A 25,068-nucleotide genomic window follows, 5' to 3' on the forward strand; every position below is an offset into this window, starting at 1 on the left:
GCTAAGATAAAAGGTAGGGAGGAGGGACTTGGGGGAGGGGCGTTGGAAATGCGATAGGTGGAAGGAGGTTAAGGTGAGGGTGATAGGCCGAGTGGAGGTGGGGGCGGAGAGGTCAGGAAGAAGATTGCAGGTTAGGAAAGTGGTGCTGAGTTCGCGGGTTGGGACTGAGACAAGGTGGAGGGAGGGGAAATGAGGAAACTGGAGAAATCTGATTTCATCCCTTGTGGTTGGAGGGTTCCTAGGCGGGAGATGAGGCGCTCTTCCTCCAGCCATTGTGTTGCTATGGTCTGGCGATGGAGGAGTCCAAGGACCTGCATGTACTTGGTGGAGTGGGAGGGGGAGTTGAAGTGTTAAGCCTTGGTGTGGTTGGGTTGGTTGGTCCAGGTGTCCCAGAGGTGTTCTCTGAAACGTTCAGCAAGTAGGCGGCCTGTCTTCACCACATCGGGTGCAGTGGATGCAGTAAATGATGTGTGTGGAGGTGCAGGTGAATTTGTGGCGGATATGGAAGGATCCCTTGGGGCCTTGGAGGAAAGTAAGGGGGGAGGTGTGGGCGCAAGTTTTGCATTTCTTGTGGTTGCAGGGGAAGGTGCCGGGAGTGGAGGTTGGGTTGGTGGGGGTGGTGTGGACCTGACGAGGGAGTCACGGAGGGAGTGGTCTTTTCGGAACGCAAGATTCCTCCACCCTAGGAACAAGAAGAGTCCCACATAAACCGTCCATTACAACACATTTACTTATAAACTAGCATGAATTGAGCAACATAAAATATAAGAATTAGGAGCAGAAGTATGCAATTCAGCCCTTCAGCCTGCTCTGCCATTCAGTACAATCATGGCTGATCCCGTTTCGGCCTCAACTCCTCTTTTCTGCCCACTGTTCATAACCTTTAACCCATTACTAGTTAAAAAATCTCTCTATCTCTTCCTTAAGTGAACTCAATGCTCCAGCATTAACCATATTTTGGGGTAGTGAGTTCCATAGAGTCATGACCCTTTAAAAGAAGTCATTTTTCCTCATCTCTGTTTTAAATCTGCTACTCCTTATCGTAAAATTATGATCTCTCATTCCAGATTGCTGTACATGCGGAAACATCCTCTCTACATCTACTTTGTCAATCCCCTTTAGCATCTTATGTGTCACAATTAGACTTCTTCTCCATCTTCTAAATTCAAGTGACTACAGGCTGAATCTGCTCAATCTGTGTTCATAAGAAATCCTCATCTCTAGAATCAATCTAGTCAACCTTCTCTGAACTGCCTCCAATACAACTACATCTCTGCTCAAGTAAGGAGGCCAAAATTATTTGGCAACACTCCAGTATGGTTTCACTGTACTGTACAGCTGCTGAAACACTTTCCTGCTTTTATTGTCTATTTCTTTAGCAATAAACACTGAAATTCAATTCGCCTTCCTTACTATCTGCATATTAGTTTTCTGTGATTCATGCACAAGGATACCCAGTTCCCTCTGCAGCAAAGCACACTGAAGTTTCTCTCCATTCCTCACCAAAATCGAAGAAGTCATACTTATCTATGATTACATTCTTCTACCAAATTTTGACCCATTCCCCTAATCTATCCACATCCATTTGTTAATTTTTTATTTCTTCATTGCAACTTATTTCCCACCTATTTTAGTGTCATCTGCAAATGTGACTTTGGTAATTTCTAGCCCTGCATCCAAGTAATTAATATAGTTTGTTAATAGCTGGGAGAAAGTGAGGACTGCAGATGCTGGAGAGCAGAGTCAATAGTGAGGCTTTTCCAGCTGTTAATAGCTGGAGCCCAAGTTGGATTGTTTATCTTTAGACAATGAAATTTTGCTTGATTATAGAATCACAGAATATCTACAGTGTGGAAACAGGCCATTTGGCCCAACAAGTCCAACCACCCCTCCGAATAGTGTCCCACCCAGACCCATTCCCTTACCCTATTACTCTATATTTCCCTGACTAATACATCTAACCTACACATCCCTGAACATTATGGCCAATTTAGCATGACCAGTTCACCTAATCTGCACATCTTTTGGACCGTGAGAGGAAACCGGAACACCTAGAGGAAACCTAAGCAGATATGAAGAGAATGTGCAGACTCCACACAGACAGGGTGCAATCGAACCCATACATTCATCAAAAGTTGCATAGTTGTACATTTTTTAAATTATGTGTGCTAAGTATCATGAGGAGAAAGTGAGGACTGCAGATGCTGGAACTCAGAGTCAAGAGTTTAGGGCTGGAAAAGCACAGCAAGTCAAGGCAGTGTTCAAGGAGCAGGAGAATTGACATTTCAGGCATAAGCCCTTCATCATGATTTTTACATTTGGACACAACTCAAAATCTCTTGGTAATCTTATTAGTGTAAGATGCCATTGATAAGATTGACAGACATTAATGTCGCCGTAATTTTAACATGTACTGGATCAAAGAAACTGCAGGGTCGAGATTGTGGTGCTGGAAAAGCACAGCAGATCAGGCAGCATTTGAGAAGTGGGAGAATCGATGTTTCAGGCATAAGCCCTTCATCAGCATTGGTCAGCCCAATTTCAGCATAACCAGTCAATATCCTGGCTGTACATAGTATGCCAGCACAGCTTTTTGCTTCTCCTTGGGTCCTGACTGAATGGCAGTCACTAAATTTGGAATGCAAAACATTTTAGCTAATTTATCATCAAAATATGAAACTAAATACAGCATTCAAAATCTCTTCCTGTATGTGCATAACCACAAATGAAAATGCTGTCAGTGCATTGCATTAATTTGCACAAAGTATTTTCTGTTATCTCTGTGCCAGTGTTGGATGGGAGTGTACAAAGTTAAAAATCACACAACACCAGGCTATAGTCTAACAGGTTTATTTGGAAGCACTAGCTTTCGGAGTGCTGTTCCTTCATCAGGTAGCTGTGGAGTATAAGATCGTAAGACACAGAATTTATAGCAAAGGTTTACAGTGTGATGTAACTGAAATTATATATTGAAGAAGACCTGGATTGTTTGTTAAGTCTCTCATCTATTAGGATGACCATGTTGTTTTTAGTTCTTTCATATGTAAATCCTAGAACATTTTTAAAGTTACATTTTCAAGTGAACTTTGACAATAGGTGCTGTGTCAGCCCAGATAATGCATTGAAGGTGTGAGGTGCCCTGTGTGAGGCTGTCTATGTCCCAATATTCAGACTGATTCTAATCTAAAAAAGGGATTCACATAATCTTACATGGATTCAAGCTGTTTTTCAGCAAAATAAATTGTAATTCTGCAAGTACAAATTCATCCCACAAACTTATATGTGCGTAGTGCATGTGGGTGTGTGTGTGAGGGAGCCTGTGAGACAGTGTATGTATGTGTATGTGTGTGAGTGCAAAGGGTTACAAGATTGTGAGAGGATGCACGTGTGTGTGTGTGTGTGTGTGTGTGTTTAGGAATGTCTGTGTGTGTCTGTCTGTGAGTGTATGTGTGTTTCTGTCGGTGTCTGCATGTGTGTGTGTGAAGTGCAGTGGGGTTACCTGTAGTGTGACCTGAACCCAAGGTCCCCGTTAAGGCCATCCCCATGGATACCAAACTTGGCTATCAGCCCCTGCGTTGCTGCCTGTCCTGAAGTCCACCTTGGAGGATGGTCATCTGAAGGTTCGAGGTTGAATGTTCCAGACTGCTGAAGCGTTCTCTGATTGGGAAGAAGTTCCTACAGACACACTCACTCCTACAAACACATACACTCACACAGACTCTCTCTCATACACAAGCTCTCTTTCACACACTCACATATACACTTCCACCCTCACATGCACACATGCACCCTCTCACAATCTTATACCCCTTTGTACTCACACTCACACACACACACATACACACATTCTCTCACAGACACTCATACCCTTCCTGCACACACACACACACACACACATGCACAGGCACAGATACACACACACACACACACACACACACAAATTTGTGGAGTGAATTTGTATTTGCAGAATTACATTTGATTTTGCACAAAAGCTGCATGAATCCATGTAAGATTCTGTAAATCCCTTTTTTAGATTAGAATCAGTCTGAGTGTTGCGGCACAGACAGCCTCACACAGGGCACCTCACTCTTTCAACGCATTAATTGGGCCGACACGGCACCTAATGTTAAAGTTCACTTGGGAATGGAACTTTAAAAAAAAATTCTGGCATTTACATATGAAAGAACTGAAACCAAAATGGTCATTCTAAAAGATGACACACTTTAACAAACGGTCCAGGTCCATTTCAATATATAATTTCAGTTACATCACACTGTAAGCTTTTGCTATAAATTCTGTGTCTTACGATCTTATACTCCACAACCACCTGATGAAGGAGCAGCCCTCTGAAAGCTAGTGCTTCCACATAAACCTGTTGGATTATAACCTGGTGTTTTGTAATCTTCCAGTGAAACAGTGTTTACTCATACTTCTTTAAATTTACTTTTATAAATGCACATTACATTGTTTCCTGTATATCTTGGAGGGTCAAATACAGTCAGTAACTGCTTTTGTGGAATACCTCCATTCAGTCCAGAAATATGAATCATATCTGCTGTTTTCCTGTCAGTTTAATTCTCTGTTTCATTTCCACTCTGGCATTTGTATCCTTGACCTCTGATACATTTTCAATAAATCTCAACCTAGGCCCAGCAAGCAGCAGCTGTTGCTAGACAAGAAGTTGATTCCAAAGACTTATGAGCATCACAGGAAATCTTTTGCTCTATCTCAGTCTTAAAAGGGCGATGCTTTATTTTTAAATACTTATCCCTAGTTCTAGATTCTTCTATCAGAGGAAATATCCTCTCCATGTCCACCATGTTAAGTCACCTCAGGATCTTACATTGTACAATCCAGTCATCTTTTTGTTTTCCAGACCCCAGTAAATAAAAGCCTGATGGGTCCAACCTTGCTTCATAGGACAACCCGCCCACTTCAGGTAATAGTCTAATAGACTTTCCCCAAACTGCTTCCAATGCAATTACAGCCTTCCTGACATTAGAAGACCATTTTGTGTACAAACCTCCAGATTTGCTGTCACCACTGGTCTGCATAACTGAACTATAACTTCCCTACTTCCATAATCAATTCCTGTCACAATAATAATCCATTAACATTCCCAGTTACTTGTTGTCCCTGCATATTAAACTTTGTGATTAAATCATTAGGACACAATGATCTTTCTGCATTTGAAAGATCTACAATCTCGCTCCATTTAATCCTACTGTCAGAATGGACTATTTCACATTTTCCTATATTACACATCCATGCTCTTCATAACTTACTCTGCTGTCTAATTTAATGTCACCAGCAAATTTAGCAATTGTACCCTCTGTCCCTTCATCCAAATCCCCTGTAGTTTCCTGCTTTTTGTCTTCATCCCTTTTTGAACAAAGGAGTTACATTTGCTATTTTCCAATCTAATGTGATGTTCTAATCTAGGGAATGTTGGAAAATTATAACCATGCATCAAAATCTCACAAAGCACTTTGTTTAAGACTGAGCAAGAAGCCCATCAGGAACTGTGAACTGGTCAGCCCACAGTTTCAACAATCTCTTCAGTTCCGTTTCTGTGGAGATTCCATTTTTCCTGAGTCCCTCCTTCTCTTCTTTTCCCTGTTTCTGGGATGATACTTGTATCTTCTATAGTGAATACAAACCAATTCATCTGCCGACTCCTGTTATCATTCCCAGACTCATCCTCCAAAGGACCGACACTTTCTGAGTTATCTCATATTTCCAAATGTTTTTCTCTGGTACTGTTTCTCAATATTTTTGCTGTTTCTCAATATTTTAGTGATTCTTTGTCGTTCTTATATTGACTGAACTGTCGCCCAGCTCTGCATAAATATATTCATTTTCTTTAAGTTTTATACTATTATTGATGCTTTTAAGTATCCATGTCAGGTTAGTCCTTTTCTTGGAATTTTCCTTCACATTGGAATATATCCATGCTGTTTACTCTGAAGTGTTCCCTTACATGTCTGACTCTGCCACTGCATTTGTAGTGACCATTCCAATTTGCCTTTCATGCCCTTCCTTAAGTTTCCTGTTCCCAAACTTCTATTCCTAAAATGGTAAAATTCTATCATAATATGATTGCTGCTACCTGGGACTGCCTCCACTGGGATTATTAATTAATCCCATTTCATTATATCAGCCTGTTGTTTGTCTGTATCCACTGTCGTTCTCAGAAACTATCCTAAAATCATTCGATGAACACCTCATCTATGTTATCATTGTCCAGCAGACATTTCTAGTCCATAATTATTGCCTTGTAGTTCTGTCAAGCTCCCGATGTTTATTTCAAAATGGTCTGCCTTCCTGTGTGGTTCAGATTAAGGGTCTGGACATCACTTCCACAAGTAACTTCTTACCTTTAATATATTTCAACTTAACTCATCTCAAAACCACTTCTGTAGTCCAGTTTCCTTAGGTTGTTCCTCTCTTGTGTTAACGTGATCATTAATTAAGAGCCAGCTTTTCAATTTTTCTGACCTTCCTGTCTATAAGACCACAAGATGTAGCAGTGGAATTCCACCATTCAATCATGGCATATGTGTTTTTCAACCTCATTCTCCTGTCTTCTCCCCATTATCCCTGATCCCTTACTAATCTAAATCTTATCAATCTCTCTCTTAAATACACTCAATGACTTGGCCTCCACAGCCTTCTATGGCAATGAGTTCCTCTGGCTGGAGAAATTCAAAGAACAAAGAACAAAGAAAATTACAGCACAGTTCCAGGCCCTTCGGCCTTCCAGATCCTGTATCTAAACCTGTTATCATCTATTTTCTAAGGATCTGTATCCCTCTACTCCCTGCCCATTCATGTATCTGTCTAGATACATCTTAAATGATGCTATCGTGCCCGCCTCTACTACCTCTACTGGCAACGCATTCCAGGCACCCACCACCCTCTATGGAAAGAACGTTCCACGCATATCTCCCTTAAACTTTTCCCCTCTCACCTTGTACTCGTGACAAGATTAGAGTGGCACTGGAATAGCATAGCAGGTCAGGCAGCATCCGAGGAGCTGATTTGACGCCATGACCTCTAGTAAGTGAGTTCCGCACTCTGGGAAAAAGCTTCTTGCTACCCACCCTGTCTATACCTCTCATGATTTTGTAGACCTCAGAAAGGTCCCCCCTCAACCTCTGTCTTTCTAATGAAAATAATCCTAACCTACTCAACCTCTCTTCATAGCTAGTGCCCTCCATGCTAGGCAACATCCTGGTGAACCTCCTCTGCACCCTTGCCAAAGCACTCATATTCTTTTGGTAATGTGGCAACCAGAACTGTACCCAGTATTCCAAATATAGCCAAACCAAAATCCTATACAACTGTAACATGACCTGCCAACTCTTGTATTCAATACCTCATCTGATGAAGGAAAGCATGCCGTATGCCTTCTTGATCATTTTATTGATCTGCGTTGCCACCTTCCGGCTTCAATGGACTTGAACACCCAGATCTCTCTGTACATCAATTTTCCCTAGGGCTTTTCATTTACTGTATACAGTGGGTTCCCCCCTTATCTCAGTTCTGAAGACCTTCACCCTCGGACTGTGCCTCAGGTCCTAGTCTCTCCTAGTAGTGGAATCACCTTCTCCAGTCCACTCTAATAAAGCCTCACAATATGTTATAAGTTTCAGAGATTCCCTGTCATCCCTCTAAACTCTGTCAAGTACAGATCCAGAGTCCTGAACCACTTGTCATGTGACAAGCCCTTTATCCCCAGGATCATTCTTGAAAACCTCCTTTGGATGTCTACAATGCCAGCCCATCTTTCCTTAGGTAGAGGGCCCAAATGTGCTCACAATGTTTCAAATCCAGTTTGACCAGAGTCTTATACAGCCTCAGCAGTAAATCTCTGCTCTATAATTCTCGCCCTCTCAAAATGAATGCTAACATTGCATTTGCCTTCCTAGTTGCCATTTAAACCTACATGCTGACCTGAAGAAAATCCTGAACTAGGGTTCCCAAGTCCCTTTATGCTTTAGATTTCTGAAGCCTTTCCCCATTTAGAAAAAATTCTGTGCCTCTCTTCTGCCTACGAAATGTATATCTTACACGTTCCCACATTGTATTCCAATTGCCACTTATTTGCCTACTCTCCAGTTGTCCAAGTCCTTTTGCCGCCTACCTCTTTTTTCAACACTACCTGGCTCTCCATCCATCTTTGTGTCATTTGCAAAGTTAGCAATACTGCCCTCACTTCCTTTGACTAGCTCATTAATATATAATATTGTCGTGCCAACACTATCCCCTGCAGAACTCCATTAGTCATTGTCTGCCATTTATCCCCACTCTCTACCTTCTGCCAGTTAGCTAGTCCTCTATCCATGCCAAGACCTTGCCCAAATACCATGGGCTCCTATCTTATTTAGCAGCCTCCTGTGCAGCACCTTGTCAAAGGCCTTTGTAAATCCAAACAGATCATGTCCTCTGTCCTCCCTAAGGGTAATGTGCACTTCAATATTCAGGTCCCAAACTATGTCTTCATGCAGTCACATCACTGTGAAGGCTGTCAGATCCGTCATATTTCTTTTCTGTTCTTTTCTTGATCAAATCTAACCTTCATGACTTGGCGATGTGTTTGAATAACAGTACTCTTGTGAATCATATGTTCATACAGGTCTACAGAATAGATAAAAAGATCTTTCAGCACATCAAGTATGCACCAGTCAAAAAACAAGCAATTCCACACCTGTTTTCCAGCATTTTGACCATAACCTGGTTTGCCTTGGCACTACAAGTGCATATCTAAATACTTCTTAAATGTTCTGAAGGTTTCTACCTCTAACACCCTTACGAGCAGTACAAAGTTTAAAAAATCACACAACACCAGATTATAGTCCAACAGGTTTATTTGGAAGCACTAGCTTTTGGAGTGCTGCTCCTTCATCAGGTGGTTGGAGCAGTGTTCCGAAAGCTAGTGTTTCCAAATAAACCTGTTGGACTATAACCTGGTGTTGTGTGATTTTTAACATTGTACACCCCAGTCCAACACCAGCATCTCCACATCATGACTTATTATGGGCAGTGAGTTCCAGATTGCTTCCAACCTCTGGATGATAATAGTTCCTCACATCTCCTCTAAACTTTCTGCCCCTTACCTTAATCTGTGTCCCCTGGTCATTGATCCCTCCACCACAGGGAAAAGACCCTTCTTTCTACCCTGTCTATGCCCCTCATAATTTTTTACATCTCACTTTAGTTAGTCTCACCCTCTTAGTCTCTCTGCCTGAAGGAAAGCAACTCCACTCTGTCCACACAATCAGAGCAATCACATTGAGGTGTTTACTCATTAGACACACAAATCTAAAAGGCAAAAGTGAGGACTGCAGGTGCTGTAAGTCAGATTCGAGATTAGAGTGGTGCTGGAAAAGCACAGCAGGTCAGGCAGCACCCGAGGAGCAGGAAAATCGACATTTCGGGCAAAAGCCGTTCATCGATTTTCCTGCTCCTTGGATGCTGCCTGACCTGCTGTGCTTTTCCAGCACCACTCTAATCTAGACACAACTCTAAAAGGCCAACTACTTGTTGGAGAGTTTCCAAATTAATTGATTTGCATCTCGCCCAGTGGCAGGGTCTCTTACCTGGTTTCCGGTTTTGTCAATGCCCATTATGAAGAGCAGCTCTGCCAGGAAAAGACTTATGCAGAGTTGTGTGTGAGTGGCCGTTACAGCATTCTGAGCCTGCGAGCAGAAGACAAAGGTGCCGATAGCCAGTGCAAGGCACGCCAGAGATATCAGGATTCCAATGAATGTGATTACAGTCAGTGGCTTAATGGAGTATTCCTGTAACTGAATAGATAAGAAGCATTCAATGCCAGAACGGCTCAATGGGGAGATGTCATACAGTCATACAGCACTGAAACAGACCCTTTGGTCCAAGCCACCCATGCTGATCCAGTTTCCCCAAACTAAACATGGCACAAGGAAGGTAGTACAATGAAGGGTATGTAGGTTAGCATGATCTTAGAGTACAATAAAAAGCCAGCACAACATCACAGGCCAAATGGCCTGTACTGTTCTATATTCTGTGTTCTAAACTGACACCAATTGCCTGGGTTTAGCCAATATCCCTCAATGTTCCTGTCCAAATGTCTTTGAAATGTTGTAAAGGTACCTGCATCTACAACTTCTTCTGACAGTTCATTCCACCACGTGTGAAAAGGTTGCCCCTCAGAACTCTTCTAAATCTTACACCTCCCACTCTAAAATTATGTCCTTTCGTCTTGAACTCCCTTATCCTGGGGAAAAGACCTTTGCTTTTCACCGTATCTACGCCCCACATGATTTTCTAAATCTCTAGAAGGTCACCTTTCAACTTCCTATGCTTCATGGAAAAGCATATCCACCCTCTTTTCATAACTCAAACCCTCTGGTCCTGGTAACACCTTTGCAAATCTCTTCTGCTCCTTCTCTAATTTAATAATATCTATAGCAGGGGGACCAGAACTGCACACAGCATTCTAAAAGTGGCCTCACCAACATTCTGTACAACCTCAACATAACATCCCAACTCCTTCACTCAGTGGTCTGACCAATAAAGGAAAGCATGCCAAATGCCTTCTTCACCACCCTGTCTACCAATGATGCAATTTTCTAGGAACTTTGGACCTGAACCACCATACCTCTCTGTTCATCAACATTCCCCAGGGCACCACCATGAACTATCCTGCCCTTGTTCATCTTACCAAAATGTAACCACGCATTTATCTCAATTAAATTCCATCCGCCACACCTCAGTCCATTAGCCTAATTGATCAAGATCCCATTATAATCTTAGATGACCTCCTTCACTGTCTCCTAAGCCGAGTGAAAGTCTACAGGCCTACCAATATCCTTGCTGTGCATCTTCCCTGCTCAAACGCCATCAATGCCAATTGGTCAAGAGGCCTGCTTTGCGTTGGTACTGCTGAGGACTGAGCTACTTCCATGGATCCAAGAAGGTTCTGCTTGTCTCATTTAATGACTTATGAAGACAGACTAGATTGAATAGGACTATATTCTCATGAGATTCGAAGAATGAATGAAGATCTCACAGAAACCTGTAAAATTCCAGCAGGACTAGACAGGGTAAACACAGGAAGGATGTTCCCAATGAGCTGGGAGTCCAGAACCGGGGAGTCTAAGGATACGGATGCGTCATTGAGGACTGAGATGAAGAGAAATTTCTTCACCGAGGGAGTCGCAAGCCTATGGACTTCTTTGTCTCATAAAGTGGTTGAGGCCAAAACTCTGAATGCTTTCAAGAAGGAGTTAGATATAGTTCTTAGGGCTAAAAGGATCAAAGGGAATGGAGAGAAAGCAGGAACAGGTACTGAGTTTATGATCAACCATGATCATGTAGAATAGTGGAACAGGATCAGACAGTTGAATGGCCTCCACCTACTCCTGTTTTCTATGGTCTATTGTTTCCTCAACAATGCTGACATCAATGATTGAGACCACATAGGCTCAGTGTATGCAGTCAACCCAGAGGATAAGGAGGCAATGACCTGTATTGTCATGTATCAGCCCCTTTTGCTCTCCCTGTGGTTTTCCTTACATCAGAAATCAAACATTTACTCCTGAAAGGGGCAGAGACATTCCAGCAGCTAAATTAGTCACATATGGCCCACCTTTTGCAAATTTCTGTTGACATTCTTTGATCACTTGTCCAAGGGACTAAGCAACTCTATTCCAGTTGTGGCTCCTGGACTCTGTCAGTGTGTTTGTCCACTGGGAGTTCCTATGTATTCTGTCTCTGCTCTAGTTGTGCCACCACCATTGACAGGTGTCTGAACTATACCAACATTTTTATGGACTGCACTAGCAAAATGAGGCATGACTCCCTGAGTTGGCCATTCTGATAATGAAAGTCTTTAAATGGAAAGAATCCGAAAATGTGTCTTGAAGATTTTGAGGGGTGGTGCTATATTCGTTTCCTTTGACAGCTTGTTCAACTAAGGGGCCTTCCCTGGGAAGGAAAGTTGTTGATAAAACTGTCTAGGAAACAAATCGTGTTTGAATATTGTTGAAAAAAGATACACTTTATTTAAGGTTTTCATTTTGTACTCATCAGGACTATTCACAACGTATATTCTACGAAAGTACTGATTGGTTGGCATACAATTCAGATTAGTAGAGGCATTGCCATGGATAAACCAACAACTAATGATGATTGGCAGTTAACAGCCAGTTTGTTTAAATTCTACAAAGGCAGGTTGACTTTGATTGGTGGGAAATGCCTTGGATGAATGAATCATCGAATGGTTGTCACCTATTTTGTTGAGTTGAAACATTTTCTTTATACATTGGTATTTGTGGTCTGTGTGGATAGTTGACTTGTGTTTTGTAATTAGAGGAGTGCACCAGGGACTTGTTTCCGTCTATTCCAAATTGGATAGAACCCTGTCAGGGCATTTTTTTTCTCCCTCCTTTGCTGTACTGATTCCCATTCCAAACCTTGGAACAAGGATGTGCACACTGGTGTATCTCTCAGACTGGTTTGTGACCAGTCATTCAGTATGTCTTTGTGTTGCTTCTAACTTCTTTATTTCTCTTACTGTGTAAGGATCCCTTCCAACTTGTATGCTCCAGGACTGGATGAATAAGTGGAAAGCTAGAACTCTGATGTATTTTTGTTGCACTATCAGAAGTTCCTCCTCAGAAATCTTGGACATTATCTGCTGAATGTAGAGATCCCATTAACAATTGTACGTAAGCTAAATCCTCAGATAGTACCAGCTATTATTCTATTTGTGTGCTTGCATGTTTCCCTGCTTCCTTTATCTGTCCTTGGTTATTTCTCAACTAGACAATAAGGGGATAGAGAGCTCAAAGTTTGGGAGAAGATTTGTAGCTCGGGTGCTCGTTGTTGTGGTTCTGTTCGCCCAGCTGGGAATTTGTGTTGCAGGCGTTTCATCCCCTGTCTAGGTGACATCACTATAAATGCCAGAGAGAACATCACAGAAGCACTTCACAGGAGGCTCCCAAACACTGAGGATGTCACCTAGACAGGGGACGAAACGTCTGCAACACAAATTCCCAGCTCAGCGAACAGAACCACAACAACGGGATAGAGAGCAGAGAAAGGGGACAAAGATTGCTTACCTCCTCACTAAAGGCCATCAAAATGGCAAAACTGGACAAGTGATCACATTGACATGTGGTATGTGTGTCATTGGAGCCCACCAATTCACAGCCACTTGGGGACCAGTGGCCTCCATTTGTTGTGTGCATCCAGTAAGCACATAGCCTCCTCCGACCAACTGAGGTATCCTGTGGAAGATGAAAACCAGCCCATTATTTGTCTGTACAGCTTTGAGAGGGACCTTTTCACTGGAACAATGCTTTGCTACAGCAAATAGCTGGGATGAGGATCACCTCAACAGTTACTGGTCATTCAAACTCCCTAGACCGTTTATACCACTGGGCTTCATTACAGATAGAAAAAAGGACAAACAATACTTCACTTCTGAGCAAGGAGCTTGATTCTAAGCTCCACATGAGCTTTAAATTAAGCTGATGAACTGTCAGAGGTCCCCCCTTTCTCCATTAAACATTAAATGTCAACATTCTAATCACTGTTAGCATGTAAGAAACGTAATAAGCTCCTACCAGCAGCAATGAGATGAATAATTAGAAAGTATGTATTGTGCTGATTGAGGGATAATAATTGGTTTTTGGACGGGAAGGAGTACCTTGGTCTATATCAAAATTATGCCCTCGATCTTTTAGGTTATGTCTGAGGCTACAAGGAGCCTCAGTTTAATGTCTGATCTGAAGACGACATTTGCAATACTGTTGCACTCACTCGGAACTGCACTGACATGTCTACCTTCAATGTGGTGCTTAATGTCACAAGGCCTGGAGTATTCTCTTGACCCAGTGTACAAACATAGACATAGAATATAGAACATAGAACAGGGCAGCACAGTACAGGTCCTTCGGCCCACAATATTGTGCCGACCTTTTGTCCTACTCTCAGATCAAACTAACCTACATACCCTACATTTTACTATCATCCACCTATCCAAGAGTCACTTAAATGTCTCTAATGTCTATAGTTTACTACCACAGCTAGCAGTGCATTCCACACATCCACCACTCTCTGTATGAAGAAACCTACCTCTGAAATCTTCCTTAAACCTTCCTCCACTCACCTTAAAATTATGACCCCTTGTGATAGGCATTTCTGTCCTGGGAAAAATTCTCTGGCGATTCACTCTATCTATGTCCCTCATCATCTTGTACACCTCTATCAAGTCACCTCTCATCCTTCTTCACTCCAATGAGAAAAGTGTAAGATAAAGGAAGATAAAGGCAGGGTCTCCCTTGTCCTTGATTTCATCGAAATGAAGGTATCTCCCTACAATATACAGTTTCACATTTGGATGCCCTGCTAGAATAGGATTGTGGCATTTAATTCATGGAATGCATTTTTATTCACAATATCTGACTTTTAAGCAAGACAGTAATCAAATAGGACAAAGGCAGATAAATATTTTAGGAAAGAATCATTTGACCGTAATCTTTAACGTATTCCTGCTTTGTGTAATCCCAGCATTGAGGACCATGCTTTCAAGTATCTACCATGGGCCCTAAACTCTTGAATATCCTTCCTATTTCTATCTCTCTCTTCACCCCACTCCTCTTGTAAGAAACTCCTGCCTCAGTTTGTCTGGCACTGAAATCCTCATCCGTACTTTTATTACTCTAGATGTGATTATCCTAGTACAGTACTGAGTAGCCTCATATCCTGAAGCCCCCCCCCCCCAGTAAACTTCCAAAATTCCTGTATCTCAGTTCAAACCAACTCCTGACCAGGAACTTTGGGCACCACTGCCACTAATCTTTTACATGGCTTGGTGCACGTTGTGTGTGATAACTGTTTCCTGTGGGGCTTTCTCTCTCTGAAATAAAGTCTTACAGTAAAGGGAACATAACTAGGGCAGCATGGTGGCTCAGCAGTTAGCCACTGCTGCCTCACAGCACCAGGGACCTGGGTTCGATTCCAGCTAACTGTCTGTGTGGACGCTGCACATTCTCCCTGTGTCTGTGTGGGTTTCCTCTGGGTGCTCCAGTTTCTTCTTCCAGTCCAAAGATGTGCGTGTTAGGTTGATTGGCCATGCTAAATTGCCCATAGTGTGCAGGCTAAATGGGTTAGCCATGGGGAATACAGGGGTAGGGGTAGGTCTGGGTGGGATGCTCTTTGGAAGGTTGGTAAGGACTTGATGGGCCAAATGGCCTGATTCGACAAGGTAGGGATTCTTTGAAACTGTATCAAGCTCTTACAAATGCATTTCTACAAACAATAACACTCCTAGAAAGTGCCTTGGCATAGCTAATTATGCCCAAGGTATGACCTTGCTCCTGCAATCTTGAACTGGTCACTTTAACTCCACAAACCTCTTCATGTTTGAGACTGAAGCTGACAGCGACAGATAGTTTGTAGTTGCCTGAGGATCCCACAGCTGCTGAAATGACTCTGGACTGTAGTTGGACATCTTCATATTTCTGGCTGGTTTCCTTGTTTTTGTAAGGTGCTCCGCAAAGGATGGAACCCATGTTGTGATACACGATGAAAGCAACCGCAACAGAGCCTGGCATCAAAGGAGTCACATGGGTTAACGACATTAAACCTACAAATGGAGTACAGGGATGGATGGGTACTATCCATGGCAGTAACTTGCCCAGGCTCCATAGTAGCACCTCCCAAAACCATGCCCTTCATTTCCTTGAAGCTGAGGAATGGGAACACCACATTCCCCTCCACGCAGCAAGCCATCCTGACTTGGACTTACATCACTATTGCTTAATTGACACTGGTTCAAAGTTCTGGATTTCCTCACCTAGCAACATTCTGAATGTACCTACACCCTCGGGACACCAGTGGTTCAAGAAGTAGATCAGCCATCGCCTTTTCAATGGCAACTAGACACAATTAATGGCAGCCTTGCCAGTGATACCCATAACTGGTGAATGTATAAAAACAATTGAGAGAGAGTAAGACAATGGGATTAGTTTCATATTGCTCTTGAAAAGTGTCAGCATAGTCACAATGGCACTCTATTATGCTGTAACCTTCACATTTCACATTGATTGGGTTACATTTAGAAGTGGGTCAAGTCAGAATTATTCCCTGGAATGGGAGATCAAATAAAGGGAAAAAGATCTAGCAGATAAAGTATAATATTGGAAATTATTAAGTTGGCTGGAAGAAAATAAAGCAAAGTGTGATTTAAATGGAGAATGACTGCAGGATCCTGATGTGTGGTGTATTAGTCCCAAATAAAATTAGCATGCAGTGATTAACAAGATTAGTGGAATTTTAGTCTTTATTATGAGAGGAATTGAACATAAACTTAAGGAGGATATGCCTCAATTATATAGGGTATTGGTAAGACCACATCTTGAATACTGTGCGCAGTTTTGGTTTCCTTATTTATGGAAAGGTGTATATGCATTGGAGACAGTTCAGAGGAGGTGTTCAAGATTGACCCCTGGAATGACCTTGTTATGTATTGAGGATAGATTGGACAGATTGAACTTGTTTCCACTGGAGGTTAGAAGAGTGAGGGGTGATTTGATTGAAGTGTATAAGATCCTGAATGGTCTTGGTAATGTGGAGGTAGAAAGGATGTTTTCTGTTGCAAATGAGTCCAGAGCTAAGGGGGCACTGTTTAAAGATGAGGTATCATTCTTTTAGGACAAAGATGAGGAGAATTTTATTTCTCTTTCAGGGAGTTGTGTGGCTTTGGAACTCTCTGCCTCAGAAGGTAGTGGAGGCTAGATTATTTTTATTTCATGGTTGATACATTCTTGTTAAGTAGGGGAATGAACGGTTACCAAAATGGATGGGAATGTGGAATTTGGAACACAAACAGATCAGCCATGATCTTACTGAATGGCAAAGCAGAATTGAAGGACTGAATGGTCTATTCTGCACCTAATTTGTCCACTCACATGCACGTCAATCAGAATATTCAGAACATTCGAAAAGGTGAAGAAGGTGGTATTTATCTGGTTATCAAAGGTGAACAAAATGAATAAAATTGTTGTCATTCAGGATCCCAACATGAATGTGTCTGGGATAAGGAGGACATAACCAAAAGGGCCATTCTTGACTTATCCAGTGACCCCCTGCTGTGGTAAGGGCACGTGCTTTAGTGAAAACATGGTGACAGCATGGTAAAGCCACCCCCAGTTGAATAGCACAGTGACATTCATGACCCAGGCTCACAAAGGCAAAGGGCTACTTGTAACCTGGTCCACTGGTGATTGCCGGCCCCCATGCAGCCCAACCCAAACCTGGAGCCCAGTGCTAGGACAGAATACCAAGGTGTATAGCTGAGTGTACCGGTAATTTCGGAGCTGGTGGCTGGTTTCCAGGAAATGTCTATCGTATTGCCCTTGGCTTCCAGGCTCACTTTATCATCCATGCTGTTCATGTCAATAACTCGCAGCTGAAGGTCTGAAAGCAGAAGAACACAAAGTGGATAAAATGATGGTCCTTTGGTTCTGCTGCTCTCACCTATAATGAACATCAGCCTTTCCTACTTTCCTATGAGTCCACTGAGCTGCCTTCAAGGTTCACACTAACGCTGTACATACAGCTCTATGTTGTTGAGTCCTTGTGGATTCTGTCACCATGAGACCTCGGTTCTGGCTTGCACTGTAGCAGCTGCTCTCTGAGACAAGACTGTCTCAACTGGATACAGAATATTTAAATATTTTGAAGGCAGAGGTACATTGATTATTGATGACAAAGGGAATGAAAGATTAATGGGGAGGATGTAGAGTCGAGGTTAAAAACAGATCAGCCATGATCTTATTGAATGGCAGAGCAGAATTGAAGGACTAAATGCCTATTCTGCACCTAATTTGTGCACTCACATGTATGTCAATCAGTTTGCCAGTTCTACATCATGTACAGTATAATGATCAGTGAAGGAAGTGTCATTCAAAAAGATGAAGAGAATGGTATTTATCTGATTATCAAAGGTGAACAAAATGGAAGGACCGAGTGGCCTACTTCTTGTTTATATATTTGAACGTAATTCTGAGTCTGCTGCATCTTCACCTCTGCCTTATCTATGAGTGACTACTGTCAAGAGTGTGGTGTTGGAAAAGCACAGCTGGTCAGGCAGCATCCGAGAAGCAGGAGAATTAACGTTTCAGGCTAAAGCCCTTCATCGGGAATGGATGGGCTTTACCCTGAAACCTCAGTTCTCCTGCCGCCTGACCGGCTGTGTTTTTCCAGCACCACACCCTTGACTCTGATCTCCAGCATCTGCAGTCCTCACTTTCTCCCTCTGAGTGACTACCATCTGATATCCAGGTGTTCCAATCACCTCGTTTCAATTATGTGTCAATGAACAGAGTACGGAGCTGTGTGTAGCTGCTCCCTCTTGGAACTCTTCCATTTCTCTCAGAATCATGATAGCATGTGACTACTGATGTCAGAGTTATATCATCTCATACATCAACATATCGCTAACATTTGCCTTCCCATTACAGTAAGAACAGTAAATATCAGTCATGTGCAACAGGTATCAGCCTATTTGCTCTGTGTTTGACAGTTTCTCTCCTCTATGTGCTGTTGGATGTTGGGCACATTTACTGCATGTGCTGGTTATATCTTCATTCGAACAATTTGGAAAAAAAACTGTTGCACTAATCCCACACCCAAAGTTAGTACAGCCTATCAGAAAAATAAAGGATTTTGGAGCCAAAGATTGAGAGTCTCCTCTTAAGCAATATTAACTATTGCAGACTATCTATCTACAAATCTAATTCACATATAAAAATTACTATGAATTGGTTTCTGTTTTTCTTTCAGACAGTCTATTAATTTAACTTAATAAAACTGTAATGCCAATTAGGTAATAGAACCAGTGGAGACACAATGGGCTGAAAGGCCTCCTTTTGCATAATAACAATGCTCAGATTCTATGATTCAATTAGTTCTGTACTGTCTCCTCTGCATTGTCAGGCTGCTGCATGTTTACCCATTGCCTCGTTGGTGACGTCTTTCAGTTCTTGACCCTTTGAGTTCAGGGCGAGTATGATAGCAGCTCTCTCCACGTCCTGCAGAACCTGAGATGCTGAGTTTAGCCGCTCCTCCTGTGCTTTAGCCTTCAATAGGGAATCCTCTGCAAACAGCAATGTTGTGAGAGAAGTGATATCCTGTGTGAGAAAAACTCACGTTACTATTTCAGGCAAAACGGTGAACCTTCAGCCTTTTCAGCTGGACGTTTAAGATTCGGTGACTTTAGATCAAAGAAGAGAGATGGTTCTCTCCTGTATTTCTTGGTGAACATTTATTCCTCATCCCACTATCACTCAGATTATCTGGTCAGGACTGTGCGCAAATTGGATGCTGTATTCCTGCATTGCAAACATGAATGTACTTCAAAAGTAATTCATTGACTGCAAAGACCCTGAGGATGGGAAAGTCGCTATAAAATTCAAGTATTTCTTGATGAAAACAAAATAAAAACATCCTTTAGATAATGGGATATAAATCAACTTCTGTGTGATTATGTTAATTTTGTGGCACCTTGTTACTGCACAGCTACAACTGGAAACAGTCAATCCTTTTTAGTCAATTATTCTAATATGGTTTTTTGTAATCCTGAAGGTCTCCAATCTACAATTAGTACATCTTCAACCTCAGAGTATGGGAAACATTGGCAAAACTGCTAGTTGTTGCCAATTCCTCCTTGCCCTGGAGAAGGTGAAGACGAAAGAGCAAATTACTGCAGATGCTGGAATCTGATCTGAAAACAAAAATGCTAGAGATTACAATGGGTCAGGCAGTGTCCCTGGAGAGAAAGCAAATTAACATTTTGATTCTAGATGACCCTTCATCAGGTGTTGGCGAGCTGCCTTCTACAGAATTGCTACAGTCCACTTGGTATTGGGACATCCACAATGTTGTCAGGGAGGAAGTTCGAGGAATTTGACCTAGTGACAGTGAAGGAATGGTGATAATAGTTCCAAGTGAGGATGGTATGTAGCTCCAAGGGAAACTTGCAGATGGTAGGGCTCCCAGATCTACTCAGCTCTAGGATAGAAAGGGAGACCCATCTGCAGACACTGGAATCAGGTTTGACCATAGTCACCTAACCTTCTGGAATATTCTTTTGAACTTCGCTACCCTGGTTCAGACACACGTATTTTCCTATTGGGAAAGGAGCCAATATATATTGAAGGATGTAAACGATATCTCACCAAGAAAGGTCAGAGTATACCCAGGTAGCGGAAGATCAGAAGGACAAACTTGAGATAAGTTTCCTGAAACACTTTGGGAAAATCTCACGGCCTCAGTGATGAGAGGAAACTTATTAACAGAGTACTGGAAATGAGGGACATCGGTTATGTGTGGACAGACTGGATAGTGAGTCTTCCTTGAGCAGAGGAGAGATTTAACTGAGGCATCCAAAATCATGAAAGGTTTGACAGAAACATTAAGAAGGTACTGTCTCCATTGGCAGAACAGTTTGGTAACCAGAGGACACACATTGAAGGTGAGTGTTAAAAGAGGTGGCAATGAGGAGACCATTTTTCTACAAAATGAGCTGTGATCTGGAAAGCACTGCCTGAAAGGATGCTGTCAGAAATCATGCAACACCAGGTTATAGTCCAACAGGTTTATTTGAAATCACAAGCTGTCAGAGCACTGCCCCTTCATCAGGTGAAGTCACCTAAAAGGATGTCAAGTGTAGGTTCAATCATAACTTTCAGCAGGACAAGTACATAAAGGAGAAAAACATTGTGCAGCAAAAGAGAAAGGACACGACAGAGGATGGAATGTCTAATTGGATAGCTCTGTCAAAGGGCCACCACAAGCACAATGGGCCAAATGGTCTCCTGTTGTATTGTCCTGTCAATTCATGATCACCAGCTTCTCAAGACGAGTCACAGGCACAAGCATGTTGTTCTGAATTCTACACACAGAGTTACAGAGCATTACCTTTCTCCTCACCTCAATTAATGATCCATTGGCAGGGTTCTGGCACAGTTCACCAAACAACCTGCTGGTGTTAGTCATCCTAGAACAAAATAACTCCACAGGCGAGGCTGGCTATGGAAAGAGAAGAGAGAAAAGTCTTAGTTTAATCATGCCAAGCTTGAATTATTGCTTCGCACTATCCACTCTGTGGTCAGTCAGCAGCTGTACATTGCAAAAGATGTTCAGTTACTCTGGTGCTCATACTCTGTGCAGCTAATGTCTATCATTATTGCAAGAGCATTTCCTGCTCAGGTTAGCTAAGGACATGATCTCTGAGATACTTGAAGCATTGGTGGATAAATAATCCCAGCAAATTCTGATTTGCAACTGGGTAAGTAGAATTAAGTTAGTAACCAGTGAGGGGAGTGAATCGAAGAGAACTGATGGTCTTTGATCCCTGGTCCCACCCATGATGGTGACCAAAGGCACCCCCACCCCACCCCAAGAAATGGGGTTAAAACAGTCAGCCCAAATTCCTGATCACTGACCATTGTCCCCAGCTGACGAACTTTCTCATGCACTGATGAGGATAGGATAGTTCAATTACCCCTTTATCTACATTGTCAGCTCTGGCCCTCACTGCCTAAGATCACGGTTGAGAATTAATCTCTTGGGGAGAAGGGTGGGTTTGGGAGGCTGCCCCAGAGATTTTAGAAGGACACACCATTTCTGAGATCCTGCAGGTAAATGATACCTCACCTGCTCTGATGATGTTGACAAGCTGGGGTCAATTCCAGCGGCTCCAACAGCAGAGACATTGTCGCCATTAGGGTCAGTGGGAAGCTTAGGAGACGCTACAGGAGCTGAAACAACAACACATTTGAAATACAGTTGAGTAATTTATCATAATCATATGGTGCTGGCCTTTCTTGTAACTTGTATAAGTCAGTAGTACGTGAAAAGGTTCTATCACCAGATAAGCTTTCCCTATTAGGATAGAAAAGACAGTTCTAGAGCTGTCCAGTGAGTCCAAGTTACAAGTGCTAATCCCATGCACCTAAGCAGGAATGTGTACTGACTCTAAAGTCAAGCCTGATTTCTCACAAGAAACTCTCGAATAGCGAGTTTTGAGAAGATTTGTAGCTCAGGTTGAGGTTCTGGATGTAAGTTTGCTCACTGAGCTGGAAGGTTCGTTAGCAACTGTTTCTTAGATTAGATTACTTACAGTGTGGAAACAGGCCCTTCAGCCCAACAAGTCCACACCGACCTGCCGATGCGTAACCCACCCAGACCCATTTCCCTACATCAAACACTACGGGCAATTTAACATGGCCAATTCACCTAACCTGCACATTTTTGAACTGTGGGAGGAAACCGGAGCACCTGGAGGAAACCCACGCAGACACGGGGAGAATGTGCAAACTCCACACAGAGAGTCGCCTGAGGCGGGAATTGAACCCGGGTCTCTGGCGCTGTGAGGCAGCAGGGCTAACCACTGTGCCACCATGCCATACTAGGTAGCATACTAGGTAACATCACCAGTGAGCCTCCGGTGAAGCACTGGTGTCAGTGACCCGTTCTCTATTTATGTGTTTACCAAGGAACCCAATGAAACCTAAACACATAAATAGAAAGTGGGTCACTAACACCAGTGCTTCACCGGAGGCTCACTGATGATGTTATCTAGCATGGTGATGAAACATCTAAAAACTAACCTTCCAACTCAGTGAGCAAACTTACATCCAGACTCTCAGATGTAGTGTAACTAGTTCTTAAGTTACTATCTAATAAGTATAGTTGATCCAACAAGTTTAAGCCTCTCTTCTTCCAAAGACTTCATGTGGGCATCCTTCACCACTTGGTATCAGCAATAGTGACTAGTGCCAATAAGAAGAATTGGGAGCATGAATCTATCTAAACTCTCTCAGATTGTAACCGGCGCATTTGACCACAACATAAACCAGGAAGTGATTGAGGACCCTCATGACACGTTGGTAGTTTTCTTGCTTCTGAGGCAAGAGGCCTGGGTTCAGATCCCACCTGTCCCCAAGTTGTGTCATAACATCTCAAAACAAAGTCAGAAGTTACATAACACGAGTTTAAAGTTCAACAGGTTAACTTACAATCACTAGCTTCCGGAGCACTGCCTCTTTGTCAGGTGAAGTGGAGCCGGCTGAAAAGGCCCAGAATATGTGGGCGGAGAGACAATGGCAAGATCATTCCAGGTAATTAAGAATGTCCACAGATAAGTACAAACAGTGTGAGTAGAGTGTTGACAGGCTGAATAACAAAGGGATCAGGAGTGACTAAAGCGTCAACAGCAAGTGAAGGGATGACTTATGATCTGATTAATAAAGGCAGTGAGATAATTACAAGTAATCAAAAGGAAGATGGTGCTAGAGACAAATCAAATGGCTAGAATTACATGAGTAGGTATCAAAGTAGACTACTTTGGTTACACCCTCTCATGTGACTCTCGTGTCTCCTCATGTAATTCCAGCCATTTGGTTTATCTCTAGCACTAGCTCACTTTTGAATATGTATAACTATCACTCTGCCTTCATTAAACAGATGGTAAGTCATACCTTGACTTGTCACTCAGTTTTGACACTTTACTCACACCGTTTGACACTCCCGATCCCTTGCAAAGACTTGTTATTCAGCCTGTTGATACTCTACTCACATTTTTATGCTTATCTGTTGACAGTCTTAATTTCCTGGAATGATCTTGCCATTGTCTCTCCGCTGACATATTCTGTGCCTGTGCGCCTCTCTCCAATTCATCTGACAAAGGGGTAGTGCTCAGAAAGCTTGTGATTGTAAATAAACCTGTTGGACTATAATCTGGTGTTATGTGACTATTGATATTGTCCACCCTAGTGCAACACCGGCACCTCCACGTCATCTCAAAACAGGCTGATTTGGAAAGATCTCCACCAACAATTGGGAACTAAGTGGCTGTTAAAATGGGGGAGGTGTTTGTAAGAAATGGAATGATTTGTGTAAATTAGGAACGTTAGTTGGCGTCACGGTAGTGCCGCCAGATAAAGTAAAGGTAAACTGTCTTCATTCTGTGGGCAAAGTGCCTCAACCACTCCCTTCCCTTGTGTGTCAGAAGCCTCTCACTCCTGCTTAAGCACCTTCTTTTTCTCAGGATGCAGTTGTGAAGAGCAGAACTGCCTCTGGTTGTGCCCTCCCTCCCAAGTTCCACTTGACACACACCTTCTTGAATCATTAACAGTCTGTGTGGTGCCCCCATTGTACTGTTCTGGTCAAGCTTCTGTAGCATAGGGAAGGAAAGAGCATTCTAACTCCAAGTCAGGATGGTGTGAGGCCTGGAGGGGTCACATGCCCTATGTGCCTGCTGGCCTTGTCCTTCAGTTGGCAGTTGAAAGGCTGCTGAAAATACTGTGGGATTCCTGAGGGAGGCAAACAGCCTAATACCTTCTGCAGACACACTCACTGAGGGCCATGTTGCACTTCGAATTTGACCTGTTAGGGTTAATTGAAAGAACATTTATATGTTTCCACCCACTGAGATATAAACGACATTTAGAGTAATAGAATCCCTTTAGTGTGGAAACAGGCCATTCAGCCCAAAAAGGTCCACACTGACTCCCCAAATAGGATCTCACCTAGACCCAACTCCCTTCCTGTAATCCTTCATGTCCCATGGCTAATGCACCTAACCTGCACATCCCTCAACACTATGGGCAACTTAGCATGGCCAATCCACAACCTGAGAAGGGCTGATGCCTGAAACGTCAATTCTCCTGTTCCTTGGATGTTGCCTGACCTGCTGCGCTTTTCCAGCAACACATTTTCACCTCTACCTAGGGGCCAGGAAGTCTTGGTTCAAATCCCACCTGCTCATGTGGTGTATCATAACATCTCTGAACAGGTTGATTACAAGAATCTAAAGCTAGCTGCACTGTTGGTGACTGTGCAGAGCCTCTTACCTCTGACAGAAGGTCTGTTTTGCTAAGGATTGGGCTATGAGAAGGGAGGGATGCTGGTTTTTCCTCATCTAAGTCAATTCTGATTTTGGTATTATGCAAAGCTAAAGCCTCAGATCAGAAACAAAAGATAGTGCAATCTTCAGACTTGATGAGGGGT

The 25,068-nt window shown here is 42.7% G+C and overlaps 1 protein-coding gene across 2 annotated transcripts in view; it reads right to left on the reverse strand.

Moving 5' to 3' along the window:
* LOC140468014 (adhesion G protein-coupled receptor E3-like) overlaps positions 1-25,068 on the reverse strand; it is a 71,656-nt gene that overhangs the window by 21,505 nt on the left and 25,083 nt on the right. For both annotated transcript variants that reach the window (XM_072564161.1, XM_072564160.1), the window contains 7 exons: positions 21,712-21,815; positions 20,986-21,084; positions 19,007-19,184; positions 17,356-17,469; positions 15,405-15,598; positions 13,107-13,274; positions 9,603-9,809 (listed from right to left, as the gene is read on the reverse strand). In XM_072564161.1, coding sequence (XP_072420262.1) covers positions 9,603-9,809; positions 13,107-13,274; positions 15,405-15,598; positions 17,356-17,469; positions 19,007-19,184; positions 20,986-21,084; positions 21,712-21,815 — 1,064 coding nt within the window. The remainder of the gene's footprint in view (positions 1-9,602; positions 9,810-13,106; positions 13,275-15,404; positions 15,599-17,355; positions 17,470-19,006; positions 19,185-20,985; positions 21,085-21,711; positions 21,816-25,068) is intronic.

The sequence above is a fragment of the Chiloscyllium punctatum genome, chromosome 46 (genome assembly GCF_047496795.1).
Source record: "Chiloscyllium punctatum isolate Juve2018m chromosome 46, sChiPun1.3, whole genome shotgun sequence".
Lineage (NCBI taxonomy): Eukaryota > Metazoa > Chordata > Chondrichthyes > Orectolobiformes > Hemiscylliidae > Chiloscyllium > Chiloscyllium punctatum.